A 14,117-nucleotide genomic window follows, 5' to 3' on the forward strand; every position below is an offset into this window, starting at 1 on the left:
AACCGCCGGAAGATGTAGCGCATATGCGTAACTTGCTCCTATCGAGGTGCCCAACGAGGGGTTCTAATGGATCCTTCCCACCGTCTCATCCTATATATGCTGCGCTCCTGATCTCCCCATCACCATCATGTGTGACCGCGTCTCGGGACATCTTCATCGCCGCAGAATGCGGGGGAAGCTTCGTCTGCAACGTTGTGTCCACTCTGCCTGTATACCTGCAGTATTGGGAAAGGTCGCGAAGATCGAGCTAAGCTTCAGCTGTGAGGCAGATCACCCGAGAAGCATGCTCGAGGGCTGAGAACCTCGCTTGAAAGGTCGGGAGAAACGGAGACCGATATGATGACGACTTTGTCTGCGGAGAAGCGTAGATCTCCTGAGGTAGAGCTTCGGTGTAATGTACAACGAACACAACCAAAGAGGAAAATGGCCGGCGGCTGCAGGGGTGAGTGCAGAAGAGTCGTGTCAACGTCGGCCACTGCGCATTCCAGCGATTGTAATGTATCGCCTGTGCCGAAGGGGTAGCACAGCGTAAATAATCATAGGCCATAGGCATTTCTGTGCTGTAGCTGGGTGCGTTCCGGCAGCGCGCCTTGTCAGACACCACAAAGAAAGTCAAGATACCCCCAAATAACCCTGTACTTAATTGGGTATTCTGAGTACGGGATACTTGTGATTCCCCAGCGGAAGATCGATGCTCGTGAAAGGGGAGCCATGAAAGGAAAGGATATAAATGATAGCAGGAGTGCTATGGAGAAGAGGAACAATCACACGGGGCAGAGCGTCCCGCTTGTTGGCACACGTCTCAAACAACTGGCATGGCTGCTCCCCCACCAATTTAGGAATAGCACAATTCGATAGTCGTTGGGCTCGTACTACCCCAGATTCCACTGTCCGTTGGCATGCCGAGTAGATTTGTGAGCGGACCAGTCCTGGACATCAAGATCGCCGTCTCCGTGGTCGCATCAGCAGCAGCAGTGGACCCTCAGATCAAACGGACCCAATATTCGGGACAGGCAAAGCGACCAACTGATGTCTAGAAGACAGTGCCCCTGACCTGCTCAATCCTAGCAACATTGATATTCTTGATCACGAACATCCACAGCAGTGACAGGCCCATGATCCCTGTCCCGGCGGCCAGCATCCTTGTCTGCGCATATCCATAAGCCTCCTGAATGCCTCGTCTTTCGGGGCTGCCGACCGCATAACTGAGCTGCACATCCAAGCTGTTATATATATCTTCCAGCTCGGTCAGACTGACATTCGGCACGTGCCTCTCCAGAGCCTTGTAGAACGTATTGGTCCATATCGTGCCGGAGACGGTATTGCCTATAGCACCGCCGACGTTGCCGACCACATACAAGAGGGCAAGCACCGCCGCAACATGTTGATGGTCTGATGCTGCTAGGACGGCAACCTGTTGGACAATGATAAATATAGATCCTCCAATGCTGATGAGAATCTGGCACATGACCAGGTATCCGACACTCTGATTTGGACGACGGAAGTAGATCATCAGGCCCTGGGAAAGGATATACAGCGGCACAGCCACGAAGAGCAACCATTTGAAGTACCCTGTCTTGCGGATCAGGACGCCAACAGACAGCAGGACGAAACCAGAGACGACGTCAAACGTGCTGGCCACATAGCCGGCTTTGGCTAGCGAGAGGTTGTTAACCACCTGCAAGAAAGACGTGAAGTAGCTGGCCCAGCAGTAATAGGAGATTTGGTACGTTACGTCGAGAAGACACGCGCCGACGACGGTTCGGTTCGCTAACAGGTTGACGTTCAGGAATGGCGCTTTTGCAAGGTATGTTTCGTAGAGGCCGAAAAGGACCAGAGTAATGAAGCCGACCACGATCATGGCGATAATGTAGCCTGTGCTCCAGCCGCTTGGTGCCGTGTCCGCCAGGGTGAAAGGCAAGAGGAAGACAGTCAAGCCGGACGCGAACAGAAATACACCCGCAGCTGTACGAGGAAGTTCAGTTGACGTGTATCTTGGTTTCGAGGAAAGCGATATCACCTACCATCAAACTCCTGGACATAGTACCAAACGTTCTGCACCAAAGTCCGGCCGCTCTTCTCTCGTAATAGCAGACCTTGCCTTTGCGCCTTCCGCAGATTGATCTTTAAGACAAAATACAGAGGCGCCGCCACGAACGGCAAGATGATGGAAAAGCAGCCAAAGCCCCAGCGCCAGCTAATATTGTAATAGAAGTCGTCCGAAGCCTTGGGACCAGCAAATGCTGTAATCATATAAGGAGAGCTTGTAAAGGCGTAGGCTAGACCTCGGTTCTTCAACTTCGATGCGTCGGCCGTGATGACATCGATGCTGTAGATCATGCCTCCGAACCCGATCGAGTAGAAGACTTGCGCCGCGCAAAACGTCGAGAGGCCCGTGCCGGCAGCCATCAGGATCAGACCCAAGGTGGCAAAAGCGACCATCAGCAGAAACCCTTCAGCCCGACCCCAAATATCCAGCATTTTTGCGAGGGGGATGTAGACTGCGGCACTCATGGCATTCGAGACAATGTAGATGACTGTCAGTAACGAGTGCGTCTCGAAAGAGCTTGTCGCGAAGGGGACCAGATTGTACAGAATCGAGGACTGGAACGCATTGACAAAGTAGAGCAGCCACATGCTGTAGGTTGAGAAGACAGTCAGCAGAATATCCATCATGTCATCGCATACGGGTCAAGTATGCGACAAGCTAGGATGACACGTACAGGATGAAGACTGCGATCAGGGATTGCTTTGACCAAGTCAAGGTCACAGCTTCGACGTCTTTTACACCTCGCTGAGCATCTTGGACGGGAAGCTTCGCTAGAGCTTCAGCAACAATGTCATTCGTAGCGGCGTCTTCTGCACTGGTCGTGGCAGGCTGTTTCTCGTCTGCCGCTGTACTTTCGAGAGGAACGGTCTGTACAGAAGTGTTGACGTCGTCGGTTGTCGTTCGCCGGAAGCCAGGTCGGAACCTGGAAAGTGATGCCATCGCTATCAATGTCTTTGTCTCACTGTGGCCTGCGGTGGTGGTAGGGCTGCAAACCCGGAAGAGGAGACAGCTCGAGTCTTTGTAGACACAACAACCCTCTCGTTAGCTCCTGCAGGACCCAGCATAGAGTCGAAAGGCGAGGCATATGCACCGAGACCCGTCCAAAAGCGGAGCTCAAGCTATGAGCGTCACATGAGAGCTCGCGCGCGGAAGCCGTGCACGCCATGCGAATGGGATAACCCGATGTCGGAATATCTGGTACGAGGCACTACACTAGGTCCAGTCCAGGGTGGCGCAAACGAGCGGGTGTCCAGGGTAGCGGAAGAAGACGGACAACGTGGAAGAGCGAGCTTCTCTACTCAAGTGCAGGTGGTATTGAGCAGGGGGTGAACAGGGGGTGAAGCGGGAGTGAACAGGTTGTGAATGGACCTTATCTTCCACGCGATAAGATTAGATCACATGTGCCGTCCCATTCGTCCCACTCCAGGCGGGGCGGGCAAACTCTGACGGATCCAACGGCCGAAACAAGCTCCTAGACTTAGCGAGACAAGATGAGCTTGAGCTCTGGTTTGTTGGTTCTCGCGAGCCAAGGTGAAAATTTTTCATCTAATCAGATTAGATTCGTTCGCGTACGCCGCAGTTGCACTCGGCGCATTCGCTAGCCTCTCTCCTTGAACTCTCGGAAGCGTGCGCTGGGTGAGTCGGATCGCCCTGCAGAGTCTCCTTTGGCAGACCATTCTCCTGTGTATACTGAGGTACAATTCAGTACAAGCTTTGGGCCGAAGGGGACTTGATGGACACCAGTCCATAGCGGCCAGAGAACCACTGACGGAAGGCTCTTCTGTCGGTAGCAAGTAAGGCTTCCCGACCAAGGAATGCACTCTACCGCCACTGGCCACAAAGCCCTTCCTCCGCCTTGCCTAAAACAGGATCGTTTTCAGGCTTGGGGACTGACCAGACCCTCTCGTATTCACCTCGATTCTCGCCACCTGTAGCGAAGTCCCATTCCCCTCCGCCTTTGGGATAGGCGCCAACCATTGTGAAACCGTCCAGCTGAACATTTGCCAATGTTTCTCTCACATCTGATCCTTTGGTTAAGATATGGTGACCGTCGCCAGGAGTCAGCAGCTTAAACTCAGTCACTGGCGACGTATCGAAGGTCTTATGCGCTGTCCCTGCGGGAAGGATGAAGACGTCGCCGACACCAGCTTCGACCTCGATCCCGCCTTCCTCTCTGCCATGGCCATGAGTATTCTCTTCCATGTCGTCTGCTGTGTCAGCAACCCCGAAGCGGATTTTGGCGGTACCGGTGAGGACGGCCATGCATTCATGGACTCCAGAGTGGTAATGGGAGGACTGTGTTGGGCCGTAGCGGAATATCCATTGTGTCTCCCAACCATTTATTGAGAAAAGATCGTGCGCCTTGATGGCTATACTGTCATCGCAAATAGTTGCTGATTTTGAAGACAAAAGGCCTGGGTAATGGAGCAGTGGTTGTGGTGAGTTGGGGACAAGAGATGTAGGGGGGAGATGATATTTCTTTACTTCAACCATAGTGCTTTTACTGCTGCTGTCGCTTTGCGACTTTCTGTCTGGCTCAAATCGTAACCAAATTTGCTAATTATACTTTTATCGAGAAGGGCTTAATAACCTGGAGTCTTTGGGTGATGAACCACGCCCCTTGGTGACCGACGTGTAGACCCTGGCGGGAAGGTTCTTGGCGAGTGTGGAGCGCGCCCAATGAAAACGCATCTATGACGCTGTTTAAGGGAAGGCTGAATATCGCAGCCTTGTGCTTCCGGCCTCGTGCATCTGCGCGTCAACAACGAGAAGCAGCCTGGATATTAAACAGTGCTTTGGTCGCTTTAAATCTCTTGCGATTTCATTCTCAAAAAAACCTCTTCGCGGTCCGGGCCTCTTCTACTGGGGTCAGTCTGGACAATGCCCGTAAAACCACTCTCCTTCAAAGGAGACAAAAAACCTAGCAAGAAGCGCAAGCACCGGACCGACGATGACAACGTCGACGTCTCCAAGTCAGTTGCCGCTGCCGAGACCGCCGATCCATCCGCCGAGGACGAGACGTGGACAACGCCCGATCAACCGTCGGACCTCACAGGGCCAGTCCTGCTGATTTTGCCCACTATTCCACCGACCTCTCTAGCGTGCGATGCGCACGGCAACGTCTTCGCCTCGCCTCTGGAAAACATTATCGAGAATGTACCGGAAACATCTGAGCCGCATGATGTGCGACAAGTCTGGGTTGCCTCAAGCGTGGCAGGCACCGGCGAAATCAGTTTCAAAGGCAGTCATGGCGGCTACTTGAGTTGTGACGCTCTGGGTGTGCTCGGCGCCCGAAGGGAGGCAAGAGGTCCGGAAGAGGGATTTGTCGTTGAAGATATCAGCGAGAAAGAGTTGAAGGGCAGAGTCCGATGGAGGGTTAGGACTGCCGCGAGCAAGAAGGAACCTGGCGAGCAAGGACGGCGGTATCTCTGTGCTCTCACGGAGACGAAGGCGAATGCAAAATCAGTCAACATCTCATTACGCGGTGATGGAGAGGCTGGTTCAGAATCTACGCATCTCATCGTCAAGATGCAGGCGCGGTTCAAGCCTCGGGTGCAGCAGAACAAAGAGACGAAAGCAAAAGAAAAGGTCAGCCGGAAAGAACTCGAGCAGGCCGTCGGTCGAAGACTCGATGACGATGAAGTCAAACGCCTGAAAAGAGCTAGGAAGGAAGGGAACTTCTATGAGGAGGTCCTAGACGTCAGAGTCAAAGGCAAGCATGATAAGTTCGCTAGTTGAGAAGCTCGTCGATGAGACTATCACTAGCTCTGACTGAAGCATGCCTGCTATTGCAAGGCTGCCCCAAACCAACCAAAGGGATGCTCAGAAACAACGCAAGTGTACACGTGTCCGCCAAAATTTTTCCGTCATCACATCACAGCCGTACAACAAGAGAATCTACCCTGAGTCAACAAGCCAAATTTGTTCAGAGACGCCAATCGCTATGCAAAACTTGAGTTCGGGACAATGTCATTGCAAATTCATGGTGAATCAGAGGCTAGGGAAGACTCGGCCAGCAACGCGGCGCCCTTCACAATCAGTTAGCAACCGATCCGGGATTGAAGCAGATGCGGGGACTTACAAAGAGGTCTCGAAGCCTCCGCCACGCGCCCCTCATCAGCACGCTGCTGGTAATCACGAGCTTGTCTGCGGGCGATTCGGTCGCGCAACCATGCCCGCCTAGCAGAAACGCCCTGGGCACGTACTTCGGCAGGCACTTCATCCTCGGCCGTGGCCATTCTTCGGGGAGATGGCATCGGATCCATCTCTGTACCCGCACTCCTTTCCTGTTCGGGTGATATATGAATATCTATGCGTGGCGCCGGTGTGGGAATTGAAATAGCGCGTAGCGCACGGCCTCTCATCACCAGGCGAGAAGCTGGGGTGGACACATGAAGTGTGCCACCCCGCTGCTGCACCCGCCGCATTAATCTCTCTCTCCTCACCATGATGTTTGTTACTTGGACTGGACAGTATCCCGCCGGAAGTGAGGATTTCTTGCACAACGGACAAAGCGAGCTGTTGTCGCGTAGGAAAGGATCGATGCATTCCGGATGAAAGATGTGATTACAGGGGAGTTCGCGGACAGTTGTTTCTCCACTGACGAAGTCGTCCAGACAGATCGGACACGTTGACTGAGCGAATGCGACTTCATGAGTTGCGGCAGCCGGGCCAAGGGCGCTTTCGACGTCTTTGATGTGGGACTCGGCCACCTTCTGTGTCGTGGGTCCGACAGCATCACTCGTTCCGGACTCGCCCGGCTGCTTCGTAGCATTCCCGTTGTCGTTCTCCGGCTCCGGCTTGGCCGTGTAAGTGTATTGCGGCATCTTGTCCAATATCTCTTGTGGTACTTGCAACCTCTTGATGCCCAAGGACTCCAGGTTGACCTCACCGTCGGCGACTCGGCGTTGCAGCACGCGTCGTTGTCGGCGTTGGATCATGTGCATGATAACCGAGCTCATCAAGACGACTGCGAGGAGGATGGCTAGGACGATGATCAGGAAGACCCATAGCGACGGTATGCCCGCCCTGGTGTGGATGGCCATTCGTGCGTACAGCCTAACGCTATCGTGGGGATTGTAGATGGTGATCAGATCCTCCCCAAATGGCACTTCTGACATGTTGCCCGAATACTGTGCCAATTCATTCAGAAGAAAGGACCCTAGCATTCCAGGGATCGCATAGACTGGGTATCCATTGATAGACTTCCATTGCCCGCCGTCATGCAGAGTCCAGGATTGGTCGCTGACAGGAGGAGGCAGTGCGCTGGAATTGTCAGGGTGGAAGAAGATTGCTCCTCGGACCTCGTCTGCCCGCATGACAGACAGGTAAGAACCGACGCATTCTGGCTCTGTCCACGGTGCCAATGCAATCAGAGGATAATCGCCCGTGGGGATCTCAGCCCGGGTCGTGACATTTGCTGGGATGAGGGCTCTGGTGGAGTTGCCACAGGGACTCGAGGGCGGAAGATTGGGGGTGTATAGAAGGCCTTGTATGGCATCGTAATGATGAGGATTGTTGGGTGACAGGGTGCGAATAAGGCCCGATGCTCTCAGAGCAAAGCCGAGTGAGTCCTGCCCGCCAAAAGTCAGTGTGTGTATCATCGGACACCCATCTGATATCCCTACATTGACTATTTGCGCTCGATCTGAGGGGTCGTATTGTGGGTTGGGAAGCACAATTGCGACCACACCGAAGTCCTGTGCAGCTGTGGAGCGGGTAAGCACCTATTGCGTGAGACAGAATATAAAGCTTGGACTCACACATGGCTCCAGCTACCGAGTAGTCCAAAACCAGAATGAAAAGTAGTAAGTAGTCGAGAATTGCGCAGGCTCAATCGGCCGTGTGCATGATCACGAAGATGCGACCGAAGCGTTACTTGGTGCGAATCCGTCGGGAAACACGGCTATGTCTAGAGAGCTCTGAATGATCCCTCAGACAACTCTTGGACCGTCATGAACGTCCTGGGACGAAGACTACTCACACAGGACTGCCAGCAATGGTGAAAACTGGTAGAAATGTTCCAATACCGTGCAAGAAGCAGTGAGAATATACAGAGTTCGGAGTTCGGTGTAGTGACGACCTCGATCTCAAGGCAAAGATGAGGGATCTGCACCGCCTGGTGCGGGCGCTGATACGGGCGTGGGTGGCGGCCAGGATAGTGCCTCTTGAGGGACTCCGCCGTGCCATGGTTGAAGCGGCTATCCGGGGCATGTTTCTGCGTGTCTCAGGCTGCACAGGCCTACAGATGCCGGCTAAGCTCGCTAACCGGGCGTGCCGGGGTTTAAATCGGGAGGTCGGGTCTTGGCCTTACGTTCAGCCCTAAAAGTACAAAAAAGGGCATGTTAGCCGAGCTTGGCACATAGTCGTGCCTGCGCCCGCGTCTCTGAATGTCGGTTCGATGAGTACTGTGGTCAAAGGGCTAGGATCCGTTTTGGAGAGTGTCATTCCGCCCTCACTGTCGACGAACTCTGCTAGTGACAACGAGAACAACTGCCGCTGCGAATAGAATCAAGGACCCGGCCATTACGACGTAAGGCTCGAGCGTCTTCGCGCCTCCGAATGACGCCCCTCTCACACCATCGACGATAAGACAATATACCTTCGAACATGCCTCCTTTAGGAAGCGCCAGTAAGAGTAAGAACAAGATGCGAGAAGGGCAACGGTCTCGAAGTCGGAACACGACGCCGAGCTCTGTGCTCAGCGCAGGTACTGCTCCTCTTGGACCGACGACGACACCTCTTCTTGAACTGGAAATGTCCAAACTTCTGGTCCCGGCGAAGCCCAATTATACAGAGATTATAGATCACCTCGAGACTCAAGGCTCGAGGCTCGAGCCCAGGTCGCTGAATGACATCATTGATCAGTTGAAACATCTGAGCGATTCGGCCGAAAAACGCGCCGAACTGTGCGAGAAGGCTATTCGTGTGATCCATGAACAGAAGAAAGACTTGGAATCAGACCAGCAGGATCATGACCGCCAGGCAGAGCAGGCTCGCCGGGCGAAGGCACGGAAAGAAGAGGCGACCTCTCAGAAGAATCTGAAGGCGAAGAAGCGAAAAGACAGACCCGAGACCTATGATAGTGTGGAAATCAAGAAAGAAGGTATGTCTTCTCGGTATCCTCATGCCTTGGCGTTGAGCCACTGAGCCACTGAGTCACTACGAGGTCTCTCCCAGCACTCACTGACTAAACCTGTCCAGATGAGCCCCCCAAAACGAAGCTTGGGCGTGCCACATCTGCGCCCGTAGACAGTCCTTCACCATCGAAGAAGACAAAGCTCAGTCCTGGCACATCATCATTGTCAGAGGTTGCCGATTCTCCCGACGCTGCTGCTGCTGCAAGCGCTCGCGCATCGCCAACCAAATCTGATGTGTCCATGTCCGATGCCGAGGAGAACCGTGTAATCCACTCGCAGCCTTCGATACCTCAGCAGGGTTTCTTTCCCGACCCTCTGGCTCCAGACAAAGTAATTTACCACATTCGAGAGGTCACTCCCGGAATGTCAGATGCAGAAAAGAAAGAGATATACCAAGTTACCGCGTTTCCAACAAAGGATTTGAGTGATCAGATCGCAGGCACGCCTCCTGACAAAGACTTCAGCACCGCCAAGCCAGCCAACCAGATCGCTGCAAGCACTTTCCTAGCCTATGTTGAGCCATATGTCCGGCCTCTCACCGAAGAGGATATCGCATGGCTGAGAGAAAGGGTAAGTGCACGAGGACAGTTAGTATCTTGGAAGTGCTTAGGCTGACCTTGAGAAAGGGTGACCGCACGACTCCCTTTCTGGCAGTACCGCGCAGTAAACGCTCCTACCAGGAGATCTGGGCGGAAGAGGACACTGGGACAATATCAGTGGAAAGTGGTGACAAGCTCCCACCCAACCATCCACGAGGAAATCTTGAACAAATTAACGACGACAACCTTGCTACAGACCAGGTTTCAACCGGCCCATTGGCAAGCCGCCTTCTGTCTCTGCTCAAGTTCGAGCACCGATCACCACCCAGTGACGTCAACGGTATAGGCGATATGAATTCATTTATGGCTGATGGCAATGATACCATGGACCTGGATGGACTTACCAACGGCCACGACCCGACGGAGAAGCCACTGCCCCCAGCGGCTGCTGTTGCCGATCAAGCACCGTCGAAGAATACCATCTCGCAGCGCCTAGATTACATACAAAGCGACGAACGGATTAAAGGTGAACTCCGCCATCTCGGCTTACTTGGACAGGATGAAAATCCAGATTATGACGCTCACCATGACGACGACATTAGTGAGAGGTTGCGCCTGCTACAGGCTGAGCTTCGTCGAGTCATGATCATTAATGGGGCTCGTAAAGCCCGCTTGCTGGATTTGGCAAAAGAGCGTCTTGCCTTCCAAGAATACAGCACTATTCACGAAGATCTGGACAGTCAGGTACAGCAAGCCTATCTCAAGCGCACGCGGACGCTGGGCAAGACCAAGAAGGGTGGCCCGGGCGCCAATAAACCGAAAGCTGGTACCCACGGTGTCGGAGCGCCTGGTACAGCAGTGAGTGTTAGCAGAGCGAGAGACATTGGCGACTCTGCGCGCATGCTCATGGATCGGAGAAAGCGCTGGGAAAACTGCATTGGCCCTGTTTTCAAGGACATGAAGCACGGCATACCAGACAAAGGCACAACTTTGTGGGATCCGAAGATCATGGAGGCTTACGAGAAAGCCGAGCTGGAAGCACTGGAGGAAGAAGCAGAGTGAGGCAGTCTTCCAGTCGGACACTGGTGGGGGTATATCGAGAAAGAATGGTGACTAATCAACATCAATAAAGGTGGCATGCACGTGATGACGACCAAGAGGGTGCCCTGTCCGTGTCCTAGGTGGAAATGATTAGCATGAGCAACAGTGCTGTCATCGACGGCAACAGCATTAGCACATCTGCTCGATGGAAACAATGGACAAAGCCATTTTGCGGCGGTTCTCACGACCTGAGCCAAAGCGTGCGGAAACAATGAATTTGATATTCTCCGAATCCGGCCTACAGCGTGTTGTTTGGCGACCCGGCTCTTTGAAGCTGAAAGAACATCAGTGCCGCGGCCTCGGCGAGGGCGAAATCCTGCAACCGTGCTGATCTGAACGAGTACATCAAACTCGTACACCCCCTGCCTGCGGCGTTTGTGCTGTCGCTTCAAGCATTTGGCCAACACTAGCGCAGCGGAGCCTACCGTATCTGCCAACAGCATGGCATTAGACAGCTTCCAGGTGGACTGGAATACAGGTGTGTTGCAAAGCTTCTTCCAAGACCCGACAGAGCGACAGGTGGTTCCGGACTCTCCAACCAAACACTTTTTCAGTTGGCACGAGAGCAGCTTTCGGGGTCGCAGAAGACTCATTGGTGATAGATTCAAATACCTTTTCTTCTCTTCCCTGAATTTGCCTGATGAGGAGGAATGGATGTTCGAGCGGCCCATGGGAAAAGGGTCGTTCGGCGCGGTCGCCTTGTTTTCGAAGATGAATGAACGGCAAGAGCGAACAGATGTGAGTGACCGTCCCAACTCCTTCTGGTGCACGACTGACAATCTTCTTGTTCAGGCCTTTGTGTTGAAGGTCACTGAAGCGAATCCCGAACAATTTGTCCCCGCGCAGTCGAAAAAGTCGCACCTGACTCATGAAGCCGCGATTATGGCGCAGACAAATGAGCTCGATTCAGACGTGCTCGTACGTCTCCGGCAATATCGAGTTGACCAAAATTACTGCAGATACTATACCGAGTTTTGCGAGTTCGGGACTTTGGAGTCCCTGCGACTGAGATACAAGGCGTGGAAGTAAGCTTCACTACGGGATTGACTTTCTTCCTCGTCGCCACTACTGACACGTTGACCGCAGCAAATATTTTCCCGAGCTCTTCCTGTGGCATGTTTTCCACTGTCTAGCCAAGGGATACCTTGACTTTGTCAGGACCAGGTGGAGAAGCCTCAGAAACTTGGACTTTGGAGAGCAGGTTGACGGGCAATATTTTCTGCATAATGACATCAAGACGGAGAACATCTTCCTTGCCACAAATCCCTCCAAAGATGAAGACACCGTCTGGTATCCGAAATCCAAGATTGGCGATTTCGGACTGGCCACCACTACAAACGCTGGCGAAATAAACCGGAACCATGCCAAGGCCATGCAAGCAGGCACACCGTGTTGGCAGCCTCCGGTAAGCACACATCATGATCCGTTCTGGCGCTGGCCGTAGGCTCACTCGATCCAGGAACAACGCATTAGTCATATGAAGGACTATCGCCACTACTATTTCCACGAAGACGTTCACCCGGATCTGAAAAGGAAGGTTGGACTCGACCGGCGATTCCACCGGATCCGTCAAGAAGCGAACATTTGGGCCATTGGCGCTGTCATGTGGAACCTAGTGACTCTGGATGAGATAGAAGTACTCAGTGACAAGGTCAATCGAATCCTGTACGGCGGCACTGCGGCAGCGCGCGCCTTTGACGGAAAGAACATCATGAAACGGCCAGATCCAGTGATCAAGCAACGGTATAGTCCTAAACTCTGGGACTTGGTGTGCGAATGCTTGCGAATGAAGCCGGGCGACCGACCACCGCCTAGTCGTCTGCTTTCGGAAATTGAAATCGGCATGCGTGACTGCATGGAGCGGGAGCAAGCAGAGTACCAGCGGACCGGCGACCTAGCGCCACTGTTGGTGGCATTTGAACAGAATCAGATCAATGACCTACCAGACGGTGGTGCAAACTTTCGCAAAAATCTGGATTTCTGGTCTTACTTCGCAGAACATCTTCTGTGGACGCCGAGACAATGGGGCCCACTATGTCCGCCAGATGCGCCTCGTCATATCAACTTTGAGGCTGATGGCTTGCCGAGTCCATTGCGTCGAAGACAAGAGCGGGAGTGGGAAGAAGCACTTGAACAGAGAGACAGGAAGAGGGCTGCGCAGGATGCTGGCGAGCCGCTGCCTATCAGTCAATCACCGACACAATCCGAAGCCGTTCAGAATCAAGCAAAATCGCGGCGTTTCAGCAAGTCGTCCGACCGAGAGCAGCAACCGCGGAAGAGGACGAGGTTGGCTTGAGGACTCTCCAAGAGCTCCGAAGAGAGTCGGATCGTTGGCGTCTAGGACGCCACCGAAGCCGGACTTGTTCATTGTGTGCTTGGGAATGGGAAACAGGGTGATCGTGCCACCAAAGCCACCGCATATGAAGGATCTTTTCGCGCCTGAAGCGCTTTTCGACCATGATGCACGAGGCACTTGGACTCTACGCACCCGCTGAACGGCATCCCTTGCTAGATCACCAACTGGCCGCATTCCCTACACCTTCAAGGCGAGACTGTTCTCCTGCCGTCGAGAATGATCATGCTATCGACGACGGTGCCACTCGGATGAACCCCGCTCTCAAGACGGCGTTATAGGGGAGTAGTCAAGGCGGAGACGGACGACGGATGCGAAATCGCAGATTGCCAAGGTCGTGGAGGCTCCATACCTGCTCGTCACAGCCGTACACTATCGGCAGACATGAGCACAACAGGCGCACCACAGCAGTAAACAGCTGCTTTTGTTTCTTTACATAACCTTTCCACAGTCACGAATGACATCGCGTCACTGCGGGCGGCATTCCAGCCCTTCGAAGGCAGTGCCTGCGGCTTTTACTTGAGTATTCTGGCGACGGTCATCTTTCCGTTCGCTCTCGTGGCCTCGATGTACAGTATGGCGGACGACTTTCGCCCCGGGAAGTCCTACTTCTGGATCTTCTTCACCGTCAGCACTCCACTCACGGTCGTGATCATCTTTTTCCTGGTCTTGAACCAGAACTGGGAGTACTGGCAGGACCGTGGCTGGCTGGTGTTGAATATCAGCACTCAACGGCGGGCTCCCCAAGCAAGACAACAGCATGTAACACGGTCGAAGCATGGGGAGCTCCCCTTGTGACGCGTTGGGAGGTGGTGGAAGATGCTTTGCATGTCAGCCAATCGGGGGTTGCGCATAGGGAGGCCATCTGACGGCAGATGGTGATTCGTCAAGGGGTCGTTCCGTTATTGTATTCTACCTTCATCATATTGTACCTT

At 53.5% G+C, this 14,117-nt stretch overlaps 7 protein-coding genes across 7 annotated transcripts; 4 read left to right on the forward strand and 3 right to left on the reverse strand.

Moving 5' to 3' along the window:
- Positions 1-1,033: 1,033 nt before the first annotated feature.
- On the reverse strand, positions 1,034-2,989 carry G647_01773 (uncharacterized protein; the record flags this gene model as incomplete). The annotated part of the gene is made up of 3 exons (XM_008725172.1): positions 1,034-1,965; positions 2,025-2,638; positions 2,724-2,989. The coding sequence occupies 3 exons, from the start codon at positions 2,987-2,989 to the stop codon at positions 1,034-1,036; spliced, it is 1,812 nt and encodes a 603-aa protein (XP_008723394.1).
- Positions 2,990-3,871: 882 nt separating this feature from the next.
- G647_01774 (uncharacterized protein) lies at positions 3,872-4,312 on the reverse strand (the record flags this gene model as incomplete). The annotated part of the gene is made up of 1 exon (XM_008725173.1): positions 3,872-4,312. One exon carries the CDS (start codon positions 4,310-4,312, stop codon positions 3,872-3,874), a length of 441 nt encoding a protein of 146 aa, XP_008723395.1.
- A 618-nt stretch (positions 4,313-4,930) lies between these two features.
- On the forward strand, positions 4,931-5,788 carry G647_01775 (uncharacterized protein; the record flags this gene model as incomplete). The annotated part of the gene is made up of 1 exon (XM_008725174.1): positions 4,931-5,788. The coding sequence occupies one exon, from the start codon at positions 4,931-4,933 to the stop codon at positions 5,786-5,788; it is 858 nt and encodes a 285-aa protein (XP_008723396.1).
- A 252-nt stretch (positions 5,789-6,040) lies between these two features.
- On the reverse strand, positions 6,041-7,816 carry G647_01776 (uncharacterized protein; the record flags this gene model as incomplete). Its single annotated transcript, XM_008725175.1, has 4 exons — positions 6,041-6,078; positions 6,132-7,623; positions 7,678-7,757; positions 7,813-7,816. 4 exons carry the CDS (start codon positions 7,814-7,816, stop codon positions 6,041-6,043), a joined length of 1,614 nt encoding a protein of 537 aa, XP_008723397.1.
- An 843-nt stretch (positions 7,817-8,659) lies between these two features.
- On the forward strand, positions 8,660-10,790 carry G647_01777 (uncharacterized protein; the record flags this gene model as incomplete). Its single annotated transcript, XM_008725176.1, has 3 exons — positions 8,660-9,155; positions 9,254-9,759; positions 9,816-10,790. 3 exons carry the CDS (start codon positions 8,660-8,662, stop codon positions 10,788-10,790), a joined length of 1,977 nt encoding a protein of 658 aa, XP_008723398.1.
- Positions 10,791-11,270: 480 nt separating this feature from the next.
- On the forward strand, positions 11,271-13,125 carry G647_01778 (uncharacterized protein; the record flags this gene model as incomplete). Its single annotated transcript, XM_008725177.1, has 4 exons — positions 11,271-11,567; positions 11,622-11,854; positions 11,916-12,234; positions 12,289-13,125. The coding sequence occupies 4 exons, from the start codon at positions 11,271-11,273 to the stop codon at positions 13,123-13,125; spliced, it is 1,686 nt and encodes a 561-aa protein (XP_008723399.1).
- Positions 13,126-13,758: 633 nt separating this feature from the next.
- On the forward strand, positions 13,759-13,980 carry G647_01779 (uncharacterized protein; the record flags this gene model as incomplete). Its single annotated transcript, XM_008725178.1, has 1 exon — positions 13,759-13,980. One exon carries the CDS (start codon positions 13,759-13,761, stop codon positions 13,978-13,980), a length of 222 nt encoding a protein of 73 aa, XP_008723400.1.
- Between the last annotated feature and the right edge of the window lie 137 nt (positions 13,981-14,117).

The sequence above is a fragment of the Cladophialophora carrionii genome (genome assembly GCF_000365165.1).
Source record: "Cladophialophora carrionii CBS 160.54 unplaced genomic scaffold supercont1.1, whole genome shotgun sequence".
In the NCBI taxonomy this organism is placed as follows: Eukaryota; Fungi; Ascomycota; class Eurotiomycetes; order Chaetothyriales; family Herpotrichiellaceae; genus Cladophialophora; species Cladophialophora carrionii.